General features: G+C 44.9%; 1 protein-coding gene across 1 annotated transcript in view; it reads right to left on the bottom strand.

Moving 5' to 3' along the window:
* The window catches only part of hiw (MYC binding protein highwire), a 287002-nt gene that overhangs the window by 79833 nt on the left and 186558 nt on the right, over positions 1-20611 (bottom strand). Inside the window, exons 55-59 of the mRNA XM_065451052.2 lie at positions 19364-19447; positions 6794-7328; positions 6080-6212; positions 4317-6003; positions 1062-1258 (exon numbers count right to left, since the gene is read on the bottom strand). Coding sequence (XP_065307124.2) covers positions 1062-1258; positions 4317-6003; positions 6080-6212; positions 6794-7328; positions 19364-19447 — 2636 coding nt within the window. The remainder of the gene's footprint in view (positions 1-1061; positions 1259-4316; positions 6004-6079; positions 6213-6793; positions 7329-19363; positions 19448-20611) is intronic.

The raw sequence follows: 20611 nt of genomic DNA on the forward strand, positions 1-20611 counted from the left end.
TCACGCATTGGGGTTATATTAACAGCTGTTGAAACGGTATGAAGTTTGTCGCCGCATACACAACAGAGCTAAGTGATGGCTAATTGGCCTGATTTTCACACATGCTTTCACAATTTTTATGACCTGCTGCTTTTGTTGCCATTCAACTGCCCGTGTCACATTGTCATTTTGATAGGCCATGTCGACCTGGGTGAACCGTTTTGCAAATTGCGGCGCTCAAGCACTGTGTGTATGATCCCCTCATTGGGCTGACGTCGGGGAGTACTTGCAGTGACAAAGCCCGCTACCGCATCAGCCAGGGCGGCCTACCCATGGTTTGCTCCTTCTGTGCTGAAACGCTCGCTTGGGCGGCATTCAGCATGAGGTGCTGCAAGGCACATGCAACATGTGCAACTGCGTGGACCTCTACAGCAAATATATTGAATATTAGAAAAATCATATGGTAGATATTTGATTCATGAATCAAAGTATTTGAACATTTGCTATTCTCTTCTATTTGGTAATATCCGAGTATTCGCACACCCCTAGTAATTAGGCATATTATCGAGAAGAGTCTGGTGCTGGGCCTGTTGGTACATAGCTTGACAAACAAACAACGAAAACCCAGCCTTCGAAGACATGTACACAAGAAGAGAGAAAAAGACAACCACACATGCAAGGTTGTCTGTTGTCAACCCGGCATGTGTGGTTGTCTTTTTGTTGTTTGTTTGTCAAGATATTATTGAGCTTACGCACAACCAACAGGCCTTTTTTAATGGTGCCCAGGGCAGCTGTTTTTTGCATAGCCACATGCAGAACCCTTGTACACCTGCTCTTGACAGCTTCTTTCAGTGCAAACAATAAGTGCAATCTCAAATTACGCAGCATTCATAAGGCTTTTTGTGAAAAGGTGTAAATGAACACACGCATGGAAAGTGAACAATAGCTGTTCACACAGTAAACAAAAACAGTCTTGCCACACCAGGCAGCCATTTTATTGCTGTGTTCTGCATTAATTCCCCACATTCGTTACAGGCTGGGCACTACAGGGACAAAAAAAGACTGCTGTAATAAAGCCATACCTGCATGGCATAGATGCGACAAGTAGCCTTCCTGAGTGACTGCTGAATGGCAAAGCGCATGCTTTCAAGATCATGGCGTTGAAGAACAAACTGCATAACTGGCCGCTGCACCATAAGGTCAGTGGCACAGGCCTCTGGCTCCACAGAGACTAACTTCGTAAGGGCTGCTGATGGCTGGCACAGTATGGATGACATGCCTGCAACACAAAAATTGGTTCTGTCATGTATGTGGTAGGATAGTAACACCGCATGGTCCTGCCTGACTATAGCTTGAACAAGTCCTAGTACAAATGAGCGGCAATAAAAACTGCCAAAATAAAAGCAGCCACACTTCCCATAACCCTACATATAATACAGTAGTCTTCTGTTAATTCAACTCCGGTTAATTTGAATTTCACCAAATTCGATCCCGATCGAAGGTCCCAGTTTGCGCCCATGGATTTCTATGAGCTAAAAATTTCATTATTTCAATCCAGATAAATTGCCAGATAATATGAACTTCACCAGTCAGCACACACACATGCACCTGACACCTATAATGACCCTAATAGCAACCCCTTTAGAGGCCACGTCTGTCTCGATGAAGCTTGGTGACAGTGAATGCACTGAACACGTCATGTTCCCTTGAAAATGCTTATTTTCAGCCTGCCCTCAGATTTTCAAGCAATAACCGTAGCTCACAATGTCTGATTACGGCATTCGTCCGATTCTAACAACTGCCTGTTTCTTTTTTATATAAAACGGGGGTTTTCTATAAATTGGCCGCCTACACGGTGCAATCGGACTCTAAATCAAAGCCACCTTCGAAGCGTTCGTGTGCTTTACTGCATAACATAGGACAGTTTTAGTTTAGTGTATGCTATAAAATAATGGGTTGTCACTGCGCATGCACAGAATGCTACACAAGCCATAGTGTCTAGCATACGCATGCTATTTCTCAGATTTAGCGTTAGCATCTTTGCGTGGTTTGCGGAGTTTGCGTGAAACATGGCGGCAGTCCCGCTGCTCGCTTCGAAATGAATTCGCCGTTGCTTTTGTAAAATGCACTTCGTTCGTAGCAAATGATTGTATAAACAGCTTTCGCTTAGTCTCAGGGTGCTTCGACAACAGAGTATTATGGATAATCTTGTGGCGTTTTCGAGATCACTTCTCGTTTCGAAGGAGTCGAAACCTAACAAAAGAAACATTAGAGATGTCAGCGCCACCTATCGTTATAGTCAGGAAATAGCCGCAACGACGGCATATGGCCTCTGAGATTCGAAGATCTCGCAGGCCAACTAAAACTAAAAAATGTGCGCTGCTTAGCATACGCTACACTATAGCGTATAGTGTACGCTATAAGTTGCGTACGCTAAACTAAAGCTGTCTATATATGTATTGCTGTGAAGCTGACTTTAAAAAACTGGCCACCGTGGTGCAACACATATTTGACCCTTGCCCTTTTTTTTTTTGCTAAAAAATAGGGCGCACGTTAGACTACTACTTTGTTTATGAGCTTTAATGTCACTTCTACATTAGTTTTCTACTTTGGACTTAAAGGAAGCGGGCCCGCTTTTGATTCGGGGGGTGTTATAATTAGCCAGATGCTGCCGAATGAATCAGTGGCGTGTTTTGCCGCTTCTCTGCATTAACTTGCTTAATTAAACCCGTCAGATATTTGGATCAATTTCGTCAACCCCGTCACGGTCGAATGAACACAAGTCAACTGTATAACCCACCACACCCCCATCAGACTGAGAAACACAATTATAAAGCACACTTCATGTCATTTAACTTCTCTTTTTAATTTACATTAATGGTATAGCTAATAACGTACATTCTAGTATACGCCTTTTCGCCAACGACTGTGTGATATAAAGACAAATAACTAACCCGCTTGCCGTAATGCTTCTGCAGGCTGATATAACCTGCTTACATGAGTGGTCCATATTGTGGCAAATGGAGATCAATATCGACAGGACAAAGCAGATGACGTTTTCTACGGTCACCAATACTCCTGTGAATACCTATTCAATTAACCACAACATCATTTAAAAAACTCAGTCATTTAACTATCTGGGTGAGCACATCTTGTCCAATCTAACGTGGAACATTCACACAGAGCACATAACAAATAAAACTTAAAAAAAATTAGGTCTTTTAAAGCATCATTTGTGGGCTGCCAATGCCGAAACGAAGCTACATTCCTACCCAACACTAACTAGGTCAGCATTAGAATACGCTTCCATAGCATAGCATCCAAATAGCACTGATCTTTTAAGCCACCTTGAATCTGTGCAGAAAGGGGCAGCCAGGTTTATTTCATTAACATATTCATCTTATCAAAGTGTAATGGCACTGAAGCAAAGACTTAATCTTTCTAATCCTGACATGCAATGCAGGATATCTCATTTGGCATTTTTTCACTCGCTGTACTACAGCAATACAGATCTTGCAACTAAGAATATTCTCCCGGCACATCATACCTTTTCACGTAGAGATCATTGTCTGAAAGCACAACCAATTTTAGCAAGAACATTAAGATATCAGAATGTGCCATTTATGTTGTCAATAAAACAGTGGAATGAACTGCCAGAACAAATAGTTACCTTTACTGATGTGTAATCCTTTAAGACAGAATTGTTTATGTATCTGGATAGAGTTGACATTCAGTAACCTTAATCCCGTCAATATGCATGAAAAGCAATGTTTTATATGGTATACCTCTTGAGTGTGAGACGACATCTGTAGTGCTCTCCTGCTTTGGTTTGAAAATGCTCTATTTATTTCTACTGTACTTACTATACTTTGTTGTTTTCCTTGGTGTCTGTAACATTGTTGTATCTTATGTTTGTATAATAATACTCCCCTCGCCCCCAGGTAATGCCTTGTGGGCCTTTAGGGCATTGAAATAAATAAAAATAAAAAAGCACTATGCCAATTACATGACATCAAACTTGTCTTGAATGGAAAACATTTCACTATGTCTATTTATTCAGGAGAACAGTGATGGGAACAGTCCACAATATTCATTCACTTTGCTGCATTCACAGCCCCACAACCCTGTTGTTTAGCAATCAGACACTCACACTAGTAGCCTGAACTACCGCATACTTTCACACAGCGAGATTTATGCACAAATGGGCACATTCAATGTACATTCAATGTATATGCCTCATGTTTATGGATGATAACATTGCTTTCCAAAACATTCCGTTCTTGCTCTATGCCCTTGTGCAGCATCAAAACAGTACCACATTTGAATATTGCACTCACCTTCGCTTCCACTGCTGTTGTTCCTTTTTCGTGGTATGACTAAGGCCCTTGCTTCTTGAATGGCCGCCTCTGCAAGATCCTTTTCTGCCCAATCCAAGTGTGTTAGCCCCACAGAGACCGATCGATGAAACATCCTGCCACCGCCTCTTACAGTAACAGTGGGACCCAATCCAGCTTCATCACTCCTTTCACTCGCAAAAGTGTCTTCTACAGCTTCATTTCCATTAAGGGCAGCTACTGACTCAGGGTCAGCCTCTGCAGTTTGTGAACTGGATGTGCCTGGTTCGGATGGCACAAAGTCTTCCCCAAATGAGAGTGCATCAAGAGAGAGTCCTAGCATGTTGAAGTACTGAATGGGGCCAGCCGCAGCAAACTGGTTAGACGGCAGCAGCGTCTCTGCTTCGGCCAAGCTTGGCAGCCCACTGCGCCGTGACTTCATTCCAGAGCTGGACAGCTCCAGCAAAAACATGGCATTGTTCTTCATGTTGTGGTGAATTGTGTCTTGAGCAGGAGATGCAACCCGTGCAGCAGCAGAACTGGAACCACTGCGGTGACGGCCTCCGAGGGAGGTGCGCTGTCCTCCCCCTGCCTGGCACAGCTTTTCCCGACACCGGTCACAAAAATGATGCCAACCGCTGCTCAAAGGTCTGCTATCGCTGTAGCTTCCAGTCCAACCACCACAGATAAGACTCCCTGTGCCACCATCAAAGCTCTTTATGCCAGCACTGTCGCCACACCCAGAATGAGTGTGTTTATTCTGGTATTGGGATGTCAGTACATATGAAAGTCCACAGAGCTCGCATGTCACTTCCTTTTCGCCACCGGCTGAAGCATCAAAAGCACTGGTGGCACGGCCATTTACAACTGCTGAACGGTAGCCTCGTTTCTTCTTCGTTTTTCGGCGCTCCGAACCTCTAACGATTGCCTGCTCTACGCACTTAATGTTTTTGCTGCCTGCGAAAAGGCTCGGAAGGACCACCTGCTCTTTGATGGCCTGTTTGCACACGCCAGTCACCTGCTCCCAGAGCAACACAAGGAAGCGCAGGGCACGGGGCAAGTCTGTAGCCACATCTTCCTGCACAGAACTTCCTTCTTGTGTGACCTGGTCAGAAGTTGTGGCCGGAGCAAACGCCCTCTTCAATTTGATGTTTTCGTTCAATGGCTCATTGGACTGGAGTGTTTCCAGCTGCTGCAAATGCAACAAGCTCGGTGAAGTTACTTCAACAGAATGCCGGAAACGAGCTTTTTGCTCCTTTGTCAAGGGTGCCGCCGCCACAGTTCTCTTTGTGATGCTCTTTCGAAGGTCAGGATTAAACTTCAGGAATGAGGCACATGCCATTGCATCGTGAACCACACCTTCATGCCATAGGAAAGCGCAGAAGACAGCCCTCAAGCACTCTGCCACAGAAGGGGACAGACCCTGGCGGTAAGGTTCGGTAGCAGCAGGACGTTCTGTGTGTTCCGAGTGAATGCGCTCTCTCTTTCCACGAAGCACATGCCGTGTGCCACTGGCACTAGTTCGTTCCCGCCGGGACATTTTTGGAGAGACACGTGGGCTCTCGTCGCGACTTGAGTTGCTACCAATGCTGAAATGGCCTTTAATGCTTGTAGTTGTTCCTCCTTCAGGGCTGGTCTGAGTTCCCGTCTGAGTGAATGACTTCAATGATGAAGTTGGTGAAAGGCTCTCCTAGAAAAATATGAAATTTATTATTTATGCGAACAGGCAGTGACAGCGGGCAGTTGCAGTTTAAAACTATGGTTACCTTTTTTGGAGTGCCAGGTGTGCTTAGGGGACTGTCCGTAGTCCGCTGTGTAATGCAGCCTATGCAGCCAGTTGCTGAGGTGTCCCGAAGCTCACGAAAGAAACTGCCCAAATGAGAGCTGACACTGCTTTCACTAAAGGAAATGAACATAAAGAGGAAAATACATGAACCAAGGTGCCTTACAAACTTGTGTCAATGGTTTGCACATGTACTAATGCGCTACTGAAAATTTCAGTCTAGTATTTAACACAATGTCGCCTGCTCCAGTAGCCCAACAGCTACAGAGTTTTGTTGCTCAGCAGGATGTCAAATGTTCCATTTCTAGTGACCGGCCACATTTTTAGAGAGTTAATGCAAGAATGTGACTTCACTGATATTTTGGTGCATGTTAAAGGTCCCAAGGTGGTAAAAATCAATTTAGAGTCCCCCAAATATGGCATTCTATAATACTGGTATAATATTGAAATGTAAGCACATAGCTGATGCCAAAATAAATATAAATTTGCTTCAATTGCTCATTGACAACATATAAGTTGCTACTCTTTGTCAGGAGCACAGAAAACTATTCTTGCTACTAATGTAAGTGTTTCAGCCATTATAGCTGATAAATTTTGTGGTTTGTTAAAGTCTTTAGCTTAAGGTACAGCATTACTCAACAGAAGTGCCTGAAAAAAATTAACCTTCAGAATGGAACAGGTGTAAGAAAGGTAATACCTTTGGATTGATGCTCTTCGTGGCGACAAGCCAGGATGCTTGGGAAAGGAGGTCGATTCAGTAAGGCTTCCCTGTGAAGGGGTAGCACTCCTGGCACTTTCAATTTGAGCCTGGGACCCTGAATGGCTTGGTGCACCTTCTGATACCCCAAGTACAGTGTCTGAGTATGAGCAAGGCACTGTCACACCAGGAATAGGTACTGGACTTGATGCTGCCGGCTTGGAGCTAGCAGACGATCGTCTCCGTCGGACAGGTGGTGTCACTGGTGGTGTCCCTGGTGGTGTTGTGCCATTGCCATTGGCACGGCTCTCTCCTATGGCACGAACCAGGTCCCTAACTGAGACTCCCCTAAGTTCGGGCGGAACTGCTCGTGTGGGAGGTGGTGATGAGTCTGCGCTTGTTAACCTCCGCGAAGCCAAGTGTGAGGAACCTCCGGTGATAGACCCACTAGAAGTCGGAGCCTCGGATCTCTCAGATGCTGGTCCGGTATGTTCAGAATCAGCAAGCGCATTGGTCGATGTTGATGGAGTTGAAGCTGTAACAAGCAGACAGAAAACAGATGTAAAGTAAAGCTATTACAAGTACGAGAAAAAAAAAAGGCAGACAGATAGGCCTGATAACCAATGCTACTGATTCAAGCATCAAGAAACTAATCAGCTAAAGTATATGCACAATAGAAAGGCCCTTTAAACATACCTGCAAACATAAAGGGCTAGTGCATCACATAATTACATTATGTTAGACCTGCAATAGTAGGTAATACTAGGTAATACTAGGAAGTAGGCAAGAAGTAACTAAGGGTCTTAAGTAGTCATTCCTTGGGACCAAGTCACTTTATCTAACAAGAGCAAAACAGAAGAAGGGAAGCATGTCAGTGTGCAAATTTAATGTTTTTGTAAATGATTGGCAAACACAACAGAGCCCTTTCACAAACCATAAATTTGAAACAAAATTTTAAGTTAGCTAATAGTATCATAATTATCTTCATCATCATCATCTTTTATGTCCTCAGCAGGACGAAGGCCTCTCCATGCTATCTCCAATTACCCCTGCCCTGTGCCAACTGATTCCAACTAGCACCTGCGAATTTCCTAATTTAATCACCCCACCTAACCTTCTGCCATCCTCAACTGTGCTTCCCTTCTCTTGGTACCCATTCTGCGACTCTAATGGTCTACCGGTTATCTAGCCTATTTTCTGCAGAGCACAGTAACATTCCTACAGTAACAGATGCACCGATGCAGTCCTTCGGTGCCATCGAAAGTGATGTTCGCTTATTAACTCGATCCCTTTATTCATGCAAAATATAGAATAAGCCTTATAAGTATACCGCATGAGAATACTTACAAAATGGAACAGGGGAAAGAATAACATGCCACAGGTAAAAATAGATCTCATTGTGTAAGAAACTGAAAAAAAAAACACATAAAAAAGTAAACAAATCAATTAGGTCGGGCACTGTGCTCAGTGTGTAGCAGCTCTTTTGAATTTTTGCTGCGTATCCTTCAGTGTCTACGTGCGATGGCAAGTTGTTCCATTCTACGATAGTGCGCGGTATGAATACATTTGCAAAACAATAAGAGTGACATATCGATCGTTTCACATTTGCACTAGTGGTCATGACAAAAGAATTACTTCAGGGCACTGAAAGAAATCGTTAGAAAGAATTGAATGATGATAAAGTTTATGAAAAAAGCCAAAGCTATTGAAGTAGAGGATGTGCTGTCAGAATCAGCACTAACACCTGCATGGTCCACTGACTGGCAGCGCTCCTCCGAAGTCGATGTGGAGCTGTTGTCCACGTCACAAAGAGCAGCTTCAATGTTACTGCCCTTGCGCCCCATTCCTTCGTGGCCTGTTGCAGTGTCAACTTCATTTGCAATAATTTGTCTCTTCTGATGTGAGGTCAACAACACAAAAGGCTTTTTTTTTCCGAGCCGAACTCATGCCCATGCCGGGCGAATACAGCGGCAATTGACACGAGTGCCACTTCATAAATGGAGAATTCTCTCGCCAAGAACGGCGTCGTCGAAAACCCAGCATGCTAACTAAACAGATACAGCATGTGGGGATGCGCGACCCTCGCGCCTCCCTTGATGTTTTTCCCGCATAGCGCGTCTCCTGTAGTGCGGCTTCGCCGCGCACGCGGCGGTAGGACAGGTACAAGCGCAGTGCGAGAGATGGCGCTGGTGTTGCGCTGCTGCGGGGTTACTTGGGTGCGGGAGAGACAAGGCGCTCTCTCTTGGGTTCAAGACAGCAAGCAGCACGGACGTGCCGCGCGTGCAGCGACCCTCTTTCCCGGCGGGACGGCGCGCGGCGTGGACGTCCCGCGCGAGCGCGCGGCGACCAATGCTTCTGCGAGACCGCCTTCGAACGAGCCACGATTCGCGTGACTATACACGCGAACGACCAGGCGTTGGGATCCAGCATGGGGCGAACATATTCGCTCGCTTCCGGTCGCGGTGAGTCGGACTTCTAGATTTGTCGCGCGCCCATCGGCATGTTTTGTGGATAGCAACTCGGCTAGCAGGCATTGATCTATGAAAGGTGCAATAAATGCCCTTGTGATTGTTTGCACTACTGTGTTGTCGTTCCTTTGTCCCAAGAGTACGGTGTGAGAATCCCAAATCAGACCCCACAAGCCAGACTTATGAAAACATTTTTGAAACGTATTCACCCCTCGTTTTTAAGCTATCCTGCTTGCGACGTTTTTAATGCGTCGAGTTAGGCTAAAAATCTGTTTGACACATTGAATCCATTAATACGACGTTTTGAAGACTGTGTGCTACCTGGGTCCTTGCTACCACTGCACAGAAATGGCAAAAATAGGTCGTGTCTAAAAATGTGGCCGCCATGACTGAAGGTGATATGAGCTACTTTTATCAATTTATAGCAAGCTCATTGGTGTGAGGCCCGAACTTTGTCACAAATGAGATTCTCAACAGCTGGTGTGTCATCCTCAACTCTTCTGACATACTCTCAGCCCACGCACAACACCTAAGTGTTGCGTTTCACTGCTTTAAACAGTTTATATCGGTTTGGATGAGGGACACCTGCATTCCGGTGTCAGCCAACACTTGGTTTTTTGAGCTCAAGCTCCTTGAAGAAAGTGGCGGCAGGCTTCCTTTCCCGTTCATTCCTTAATGCGTAGGTTCTTTCTGTTCTCGTCCTCCTTCCACCGCGCGTTCGTCCCCTGGACCATTCGAAGGATCCTCTTCATCAGCTGTACAGTCCACGTCCGATTTTTCGGACTCCCTAAGGGCTGTGAAAACGTCCGCAAAATCGGGCAGTCCAAAAAAATAAATGCATGTCTTTTACTGCCATTGAAGGCTCAGATCACCACAGGCACATCCGAAAAGGCCTACCAGCACGCTTATTAGGCATAACGGCGCCTGTACTGTGACAGGAGATGGCCGATAGACGCGTAAGGTACAGATACTGTGTCCCGTGACAATTGCCCCTCCCACACTTGTTATGCTTCACCGCGTAACACTTTTGTATTGAGGCAAAGCTGACTTTTGGGAACCAGCATTATGCAAGGCGCCGTACTTTCCGAGCTTCGAAGCCAATCGCAAGGGCCACAAAGACGGAGTCGGTGCCATTGCTTACAGCGGCGAATTCCTTCAATAAAAAATACGGCGCCGAACGGCAAGAAGCTTAATAACGAACGTTGAAGCAGCTAGGCCAAGCATTTACCTAGGCGGCGAGGTAACCAAACGGCAGCAGTGGTGGCTTTGATTAATGCCATTTCGGACCTACGGTCACGGCAAAAAGTCCGGAAAATCGGACGGCGAAGAGCTCTTGCGTCCTAAATATCAGACGTTCTTAGACACTGACTCTATGGGGTACGTGATGGTGCCGCCGACGTCGGGCGTCCGGAAAGTCGGCAGCCAACGACACGGCATCAAAAGACGATTCGTTACGATTCCTCTCTGTTACGCGAGCCAGCATTACTGCGACTTCCGTTCCCTTTCAATAAAATTACAGCTAATTTTCCCTGATAAAAGCACAAATTCCCTGAGTTTTCCCTGAGTATTTCCAGACTATTCAAAATCCCCGAGAATTCGTGGTTTTCCCATTGGTAGACACCCTGCCTTTAGGTAGTGCACTGAGTGTTCACATATGTCGTTGAGGAGCTTGACCTACAGCACAATATTTTTACTTCACACTGCAGCTCGTTATGTCTTGCAACAAGTCTGACCCCTGCAATCAGATAATTCAATGCATTACTATGTGTACAGCAGGTTTTGGCCTTCCCGTGTTACGGCAGTGTAACATGCTGCCAGTTTTTGATGAATAATAACTTTTTCTTGGGTGAGTTGGTGTTTGCTGAATGACATGATATTGTAGTGCAAAAAACTGGAAGAATAAGATGCTAAGTGACAGAAAGAAAAGGAAGAAAGACGGCGCTACACTCGGAACTGTTTATAAGGCACAAAGCTTGCTACATAACTACCACGCATACTCTCGACGCCAGGGGGCAGCAAAGAGCAAGCGACAAGTCATCTTGTTTGCAACAAACCTAGCAATTTTATTTGCGCACCATATAATGTGCTTAACTTTGCACATTATGCACATGCAAAGTCAAGCACACAAAGTGCTATGTGCAGAAGTGTTCCACTGCTGCGGTTTACCAGATAACCGCTAGTTGTGGAAAAACCTATGTTGAGCAGACCGGGTGCACATTGGGCGCTGTGTGACTGACCAAATGAGGGAACATATGCAAACAATTTAAAAAATGATATGAGCGCCCATCTCTCTGTGCATTGCAGATAGTGCTGCTGTAAGCCTAGTTTTTCTGAGGTGAGGATCCTAGGTAGGAGCAGAGATAAAACAGCGCAGGGACTGCTGGAGGCATATCACATTTATATCAGTGGTCAAGCATGTGTTTGCAAACAATCTGTTTTGTTATATGGCATGCAAATGAAATTGCTAGGTTTGTCACAAACGAGATGACCTGTTGCTTGCTCTTTGCTGTCCCCTGGTTTCGAAAGTGTGCGCGGTATATATGTAGCAAGCTTTGTGCCTAATAAACAGTTCTAAGTGTAGCGCCATCTTCCTTCCTCTTCTTTTTGTTACTTCGAATCTTTATCTTCAGGTTTTTTGTACTACAATATCATGTATTATTTGACTTGATCATGCTAATTAGGAAAATTTAGAAGTTTACACTATCTGTCTAGGCTTGCCAACCGGTGCACCGTTACACAGCATCAGATGCCTGTAAGCTCAGAGACAGTTGGCCCTGCACAAATTGTCATACATTGCATTTGATGTCAAGCATTAAGCTCAGGACTTTGGGTGGCCCTGCAAAAGTAACAACAAATGAGCGAGGCAAAAGCTAAAATTGCACTCAACCAAAATGCAGTGGTGCTGTACTGTTTGCTATGATCGTTGCTTAGAAAAGGACTGCAAGTATGCAGTGTCTTCTCTTTTCCCTATATTTTGCACCACATAACAGAAGACTCCTGCAGTATAGCTTGTGTGGCCGACCTCTTCTGTTGTTTTCCTTCAGTGTGAGACATCCGACTGACTCACTGTTGTCCAAGTACTGAATTTGCAAGAATATGATACAAACAAAAATATAATGCAAAGTGTGAAGAAAGAGGGCCCCTTCAATCGCATTAAAAAAGAAGTTTTATTTATAACGCCAAGTAGGCATGTGTAACGCATCCCTACTTATTTGGAATAGTGCCTTTCAGTATACTGTGATTAGGAATACAAAATATCTGGAAATTTGGAGTGGGAGGAAAAAGGCGGTTTTTCCTTGTTTTCTTTAAGAAATTTTGAGAAAAATTGAAACTTCAGCAAAAATAGCTTGTACTTGTTATTGCACCAATAAAAATAATTATTCCTAAATAAATGCAATAATTATGCAGAGAATGCGAAGGCAATAAAATAAATGCCTTGTTCTTTTTTATGGAAGATTGCTAATGTGATAACTGAGAAAAAGGTCACTCAATGTTCGAGTCACTCATGCCTGACACACTCACATTAGAACCAATCGTGGCTGCTTCCACATTCATATTTGATTGCACGTAGTGAGCTTTCGAACATGTTTACCTGTGAGCCTGTTGTGAAGCTTGTTAGGAACATTTTCAAACAAGAACCACTTTCATTTACAAATGGCAAATGGAAAAAGTATCTGCAGCAGCCCAGAAGCTATAGATGTCAGCGGCTGATTAGTGCAAAGGCCTTGCCGCCACACTGATGCTTCCACATGCCTTTCAGAGTCTCAGACGCCAGCCCTGGACCAACACTCAAAGGGCTTCCTGTATTCCGCTACGTTCGAAAGCTACACTATGTTTTCAAAACTAAACTGAAAGCATATAATGAAGACACTTGAAAACTGCGCTGTGGTTTTCTTGTCATCGCTTTTAGAAATGTATGCTACACAGCAGAGAATGGCAAGTATAACTGTATGTGAAAATTTTAATTTTTTTTTCCCACTTTCTACGTGCTGAAAAAAAAAAAGTTCCCCCTCCTAATCTTTCTGGCTTTTGCCCTTACATATCTAACTGTGATGCATGCAAACATCTTGGTAATGCCCACTGCAGAATGCCCAGCTCCCCCGAAATCCGTCCAAGTCGTGGACTCCATTCAGGCACGCATTGTGGTAGCAAATTGCTCAACACTCTATGCTGAAATTTTATAACTGCTGCCTAATACACAGCGCAATTTTTTTTTTTTGTGATAGCAATTATATGAACACTCCAAGGAAATTTGTGCCCTTGGCATCAGCATTGCCATGAGGTCCCGCATACATTTAGGAATATGCATGCTATATGCCATGCCATGCTATAAGGCGTGCAGTATATGCAGGTTATATTGCCACACCATTCTATCACTAAAGTTGCTCATAACAGGTCTTACATCCTTGACAAAATTAGTCCTTAGAATTTTGAGAATGGCAGCCCACAAACAAATGCCATGAAACAAAACACCGACAGCACATGCCTTCTATCTTAAATTTTATCAGATTTAAGTATTAAAAATGTGAAACAATAACAGAGTTCAAACCTGAAAATGATATCATTTTACAGGTGCGGCTGTTAACTACCTTTGGGATCGACCCAAGAAAGAAGTTTGAAACATACTAAATAAGGAAAAGTGGTGGCAAAGTCGCTAAGAAAGACATTGGCTTCAATTAGCAAAGATAATGAAATTGCCCGATGGCAGGATTCAAACAGAGAACCCCAAGCAAAACGGCTCATTTTTACTTAGCTTACATTTACTTGAATTCATACTACCACTACAGCTACGAGTTTCACACTTCATGTAATATTCTAGCACGTTGCTATCGCATTCATTGCTTCACCCTTATGGCAAAACTGTGATATTTTTTAACAAAGCGCTCCTTTATGCATTGAAGAAAAATATAACTGGTATGCCCATTGCAATGGCCAACCAAGATAGCAACACTGTGCAAACGAAGAGAGCAGCGCAGCTATAAATATGTTCCCTTCTTATCAATAAAGCATTCTTCTTGTAGCCACGACCGTGTGCATTACGCTCGATACATGGTGTCAGAAGTGGGATCACTCACGGGACCATGACCGACCTGCGCCCGCCTGAGCCACTGCGAGTGGGCGACAACGCAGCAGCGTCCTGGCAGACATTCAAGCAACGCATCAAGCTTACCTGACAGCAACTGAGCCCATGAAGCGACGCAGTAAGGAGCAGAAAGCTGCAATTTTTTTGCATGTTGCTGGTCACGAAGCAATTGACGTGTTTAATACTCTGAACCTATCACCAGAGGAAGCTAAAGACTACGACGTTTTGGTTTAAGCATTTGAAAACTACTGCTTGCCTAAGTGTAATGAAATTTTTGAGCGATATGTGCTTCGCTCGCGTCGTCAGGCACACGGAGAGCCATTCGAACAGTTCTTTCGGGATCTGCAACTAAAAGCAAGAATGTGCAACTTCGGGGATTCACAAAATTCCATGCTGCGGGATAAAATTGTCTATGGAATTTGCAGCTCTTCCCTGCGAGAAAAACTTCTTCGAAAGAAAGACCTGACCCTAGCCACAGCGGTGGAATGCTGCAAAGCTGAGGAACTTGCTGAACCGCAAAATAGGGCATGGACGGAGGAAAACAAGATTGAACCTGTATTACGAACGCAAGCTAAACACGGACGCCAAAAATGCCGGTATTGCAACTTCTCGCATGTGCCAAGGAAGTTTCCGGCATACGGCAAAACATGCAACAAGTGCACGAAGCCTAATCACTTTGGCGCCTGCTGTACGAGCAAGCGAGCAGCCATTGATGACGTGGTCAAAGGAGCGGAGAGTGACAATGACTTCGACGTTCTGGAGATCAGGACAACGGAAAGTAAGCGTGGTCTCGAAAGTCGCGACTGGATTGTAACAACGAGCATTGAAGGAACTGATGTGCAGCTGAAGGTCGACACGGGAGCACAGGCTAACTTGTTGCCGCGTTCGCTGTTCAAAAGGCTCGGCACTAGACAGCAGCCGTACCCCACGAGGAGCATCCTGTGCCATTACGAGGGCGGCGAAATACCGCACAGTGGAAAAGTTCGCCTCCTCGTGCAGTAAGACAAACGGCGTGTACTGCTTGAGTTCTTCATAGCAAAGAAGAAGCAAGCCATTCTGGGCCTCGGGGCAAGTGAGCAACTTGGTCTGGTCAACAGAGTGAACTCGGTGGACAGCAGCGAGACATACGGAAGCTTAAAGCAGGCATTCTCAAGGCTATTCACGGGCATTGGCGGGACGCGGCGCAAGTACAAAATGGTGCTCCGGAAGGATGCTGTCCCTGTGGTTCAGCCAACCCGGCGTGTGCCTTACGCCCTCAAGAAGCCGCTTAAGAAAGAATGTGACCAGATGAATGCTGCGAACATCATCGAGAAGGTGGAAGAACCGTCAGACTGGGTAAGTCCCTTGGTTATCGTGAGGAAGAAAAATGGAGACATAAGAGTATGCATGGACCCGCGGGCAATTAATAGGGCGGTGAAGAGAGAGCACTTTCAGTTGCCATGCCGGGAAGAAATCGAAGGTGATCTAGCACATGCCAAGTATGTCAGCAGACTTGATGCAAACAGTGGGTTCCATCAAATTCTCCTCGACAAAAAAACATCAGAAATCTGCACATTCAGTTCGCCGTTTGGTCGGTATCGGTATCTCAGACTGCCATTCGGTATTGCATCTGCACCCGAAGTTTTCCAGCGTACAATGAGCCAGATATTTGACGACCTCCCGGGAACACGTGTGTACATTGACGATGTGCTAGTGTGGGGTTCTACACAAAAGGAGCATGATGAACGCCTGTACAAAGCACTGGAAAGGGCACAGGCAGAGGGCCTAACTTTGAATGCAGAAAAGTGCATTTTTGGAGGTACTGAAATCAGCTTCTTGGGTGATAAGATTAGTTCCAAAGGTATTGAGCCAAATCCTGACCTGATAAAGTGCCTTTTAAACCACCCTCCGCCAACGACCAAGAAAGACGTTCAACGCTTGCTTGGCACCGTGAACTATTTCGGGAAATACTTGCCACTGTTGTCAGCCAACACTGAGGCCCTGCGCAGCCTGATTAGAAGCGACAAACTTTTCGAGTTCACGAGCGTGAGTGGGTGCTGCTCAAAAAGATGCTGACGGAAGCACCCATCCTGGCTATCTTTAATCACGAGCTTTCCACGAAACTGTCGACGAATGCGTCAGCATTTGCACTCAGAGCAGTGCTTTTCCAAGAACATGGAAAAGACTGGCGCCCGGTAGGCTACGCATCGCGAGCACTCACAGAAACTGAGCGAAGGTACGCCCAAATAGAAAAAGAGGCCCTGGGCATAACATTCGGCTGTGAAAAGTTTAGTGATTACGTTATTGGAAGACATGTCGTTATCGAAACCGACCACAACCCATTATTGGCTATTTCAAAGAAAGAAATAGGGACATGCCACCCCGTCTGCAACGACTATTTCTTCGACTGCTGAAGTACGAGTTTGAGTTGCAGTATGTTCCAGGCAGCAAATTGGTTGTTGCTGACACCCTGTCATGAATCCCATCACAGAAACAACCAGAAAAAGGCGCAACGGACGTTGAAGTTCATGCCGTGGGTGTCCTGACTGCCGTTGTTGGACCAGCCAATCTATCTCGTCTGCAGGCAGCAACGGCCAGTGATGCAACGGCGCAAGACGTCATTTCCAGCCTGCAGTCGTCAATACCTGTAGAAGGTGAGCTAAAGTCCTTCGCACAAGAACTTTCTGTAGTTAACGGAGTACTCCTCACGGGAACTGAAGTAGTCCTACCTGCAAGCATGTGAACAGAGATGCTGCGACGAGTGCACCAAGAACATCTCGGCTTAGGAAAATGCAAATCGATGGCTCGCAAGTTGATGTATTGGCCAGGAATGTCAACAGATATTGCCCATTTCACTGACAGGTGTGACGATTGCAAGAAGCTTGCTTATCGACAGCCTGATGAGCCCCTGTGCCAACGCACCGTTCCAGACATGCCATTGGTGTGGGTTGGTACAGATCTTTTTCAACACGCCGGAAAGCATTTTTTAGTTGTCTATGACGCCTACTCTAATTTTCCAGAAGTCGAGCATCTGAAGGATACCTCTGCAACGACTGTCATCCATAAACTATGTTAGATCTTTGCAAGGCATGGATTACCACTAGAAGTTTGCAGTGATGGCGGCCCACAGTTCACGTCAAAAGAGTTTAAAGATTTTGCGGCTCGTTATGACTTTGTGCATACGATTTCCAGTCCCCATTTTCCCAGGTCCAATGGACTCGCCGAGAAGGGCGTACAAGTGGTCAAGCGGCTTCTTGGCAAGACTGAGAGCAACAAAGAGGACTTCTGTTTAGGCCTTCTCAATTACAGGGTGTGTCCTCTCGAGGATGGCCCCATAGGAACTGCCAATGGGACGAAGTCTCAGAACGCTACTTCCAGATTTTTCAGCATCATCATTAGGTCCCGTCCAAAAACGTGTCCAAGCAAGGACCACAGGAAGAACACTAACCCCACTATAGAAGGGAGACGTCGTCCGCATCCTCGGAAATGGTAGATGGGAAATCAAGGCGCAAGTCCAAGATCTCGTGGCCCCAAGGTCGTACACCGTTCTGACAGAGGATGGCCAGGTTTTCTGTCGAAATAGACAGCACCTTCGCAAAACACCAGAAGCGTTCCATTGAGCCATCCATTACCAGGCGGACGGCTGCGACGACACCACTGATTCATCTTCGAGCGGAGCCTCGCAGCAGCCGCCTGAACCTTCGCAGGCCGCACCGGATCGACCACCAACAGGCACATCCGGCCCACCTAACCTCCCAGATTCACTAAGGCGATCTACCAGACCGCGAAGACCACCAGATCATCTGGCCTACATGCACGGATTCCGGCAGACTGAAACAACCTAGGAGTGCTGACTGTTACTCTTCGATGTTGAGTGCTTTCCGTGTTTTCAGTGTTTCCATTCTTCAAAGAAAGGAGGATGCAACGGCCAACCAAGATAGCAACACTGTGCAAATAAAGAGAGCAGCGCAGCTGTAAATACGTTCCCTTCTTATCAATAAAGCATTCTTCTTGTAGCCACGACCGTGTGCATTACGCTCGATACACCCATGTATTTCATTGCGTACTTTGGCAATTAACATCTTGAAACCGGTATCATCCTGAAAATATACTTGAAGTGGATACGCACTGCAATCTCACTGGCTACAACATCTAAGTTACATTATGTGGCGTAAAGTAATTAAGAAGTTAATTGGTGAATTTTTTTTCTGCAACAGTAAGCAGCAATGATGACACAAGGAATTCTGACTTTCAAGTCTCTCATTTGAATTGCTAACTACAAATAGCAATGCACCACTCTTCCCACTTCAAGTTGAAACCTTTCACTGCCACAATAACAAATAAATGAAATGGCAGCAGTAATTCACAATGCAATATATACGTTAGCATCACTGGTGTGCTAAAAAAGTGCTGATAAAACAGCTCCCTATGCTTTTGCTGCAGTGCTTCAGGGGACATATTCCACATCAAAGAACCTCTATAAGTCCTCATGTCTTATGCTAATGAAGCAAGAAGTAAAGATGACAAGCTCCTGAAAAGATCACACAAAGCACTGTTTCCCAGTATTAAAGCACACAGAAAGCTCCATGCTTAGCTTTTTGCAGCGATGAAAAGGGGTAAGAAGTGCGTACCTATCTTGCACAGAATTCACTCAAATGTGCACAGTGCTCAATTTTCACAACTCCAACTTTCAGTGGCCACAAGCAAAATTTTTCATTGCCATAACCAAAAAACAAAGAATTGTGGCACTAATTATCTTATGATAACTATCGACAGTAAAGCGTTAGTATTGATTTAATATAGCGACACAATGTATTGCCACCACTGACATGAGTTATGTATGAGGTGTGTAATGCAGCGGCACTACTTTTTCGTGCTTCCCTAAGAACACTCAGCGCCATCTAGCACTGCCACGATGAAGCCTGTGGAAAGCCTGCAGTGGCAGTTCGAGGGCTTAGAAAGTTATGCAGGACAGACAGACAAACTGGATAGATATCCCCAGAAAATGTGTCAAGTACCCTAAGGGAGAAATATGCTTACCAGGAGATCCAAATACAAAAGGGCTAGCAGATCCAGACGAGCCACCTTCAGGGTCTGAGGTACCGCTCCCAAATGTGAATAGGCCTAAGCAGGTAAAGAAAAAACAAGCAAAGTAGTATGCAGTGATGAAGAACTAATCATGGCTTTGAGCAGTGTTCTGTTACAAAAAAATCTGAGGACACCTAAGTACTTCTTATGAGTTGTGAATGTGAAAGCATTAATGTCCAGTTGAACGCCGCTAAGCAATCCTTCAAGTTATGAACTCTTCACGGGCAAGTGAGCGTGTTGAGACGCTTGGTCAATGCCTCCTAGATGCAGCGTGTCTACCAAGTTGACATTTACAAATTCCCCGAGTTTTCCACGCTTTCCCTGAGTGGCTTTACAAAATTTTCTGAGTGGCACAAACTATGTTTTATGTCTACACGGGCTGACACTATGTCGCCTGGTGCTGTCACTTTCTAGCAAGCATGGTAAAAATTTTTAAAAAAGACGACTTAATCCAGTTTTCATAGTAAGCGGTAGCGTTTATTTTATACAAAAAGAAAACAGAATGGAGGGGTTAGTGAAATGCACAGCAAATAAAATACCTCTTAAAAAAGAATGGTAAAACCAATTGCGAATTCAGTCAAACATTCTCAAATACGAATAAAAAAGAGATGCATACAAAAGCAAATATTTTCCAATATGAGCTATTTCTATCAATTGATAGCAAGCTCTTTGGTGTGAGGCCCAAACTTTGTCACAAGTGAGATTCTCTCTGAACAAGTCGACCTCAACTGTCCTGACATACTCTCAGCCTTAGTGTTGCATTTCACTGTTTTAAATAGTTTATTTTGGTTTGGATGAGGAACACCTGCATTTTGGCATCAGGCAACACTCTCTCTTTTTCTTTCTATCTTTTTTTAGCTCAAGCTTCTTCAAAGAAGCGGCCATTCGCTTGCTTTCCTGTCCATTTCTCAATGCGTATGTTATTTCTGTTCTCGACCTTCTGCCGCGCATTCCCCCCATGGACCATTTGAAGCATCCTCTTGGTCAGTTGTACAGTCAACGTCCGAAAAATCGGGCAGTTCGGAAAAATGAATGCATGTCTTTTACTACCTTTAACTCTTTCCATACCATGCCCATTGAGTATTGTTAGCCCACTAATGATGGTTTGAAATGCCACTTTGGAGACCTTCTGTGCCGCTCATGGATACACTGCTCTATCGGACGTGAAGAAGGAGAACGACATTTTTGTTTTTTAAGCAG

This window comes from Dermacentor albipictus, chromosome 3 (assembly GCF_038994185.2).
Source record: "Dermacentor albipictus isolate Rhodes 1998 colony chromosome 3, USDA_Dalb.pri_finalv2, whole genome shotgun sequence".
Lineage (NCBI taxonomy): Eukaryota > Metazoa > Arthropoda > Arachnida > Ixodida > Ixodidae > Dermacentor > Dermacentor albipictus.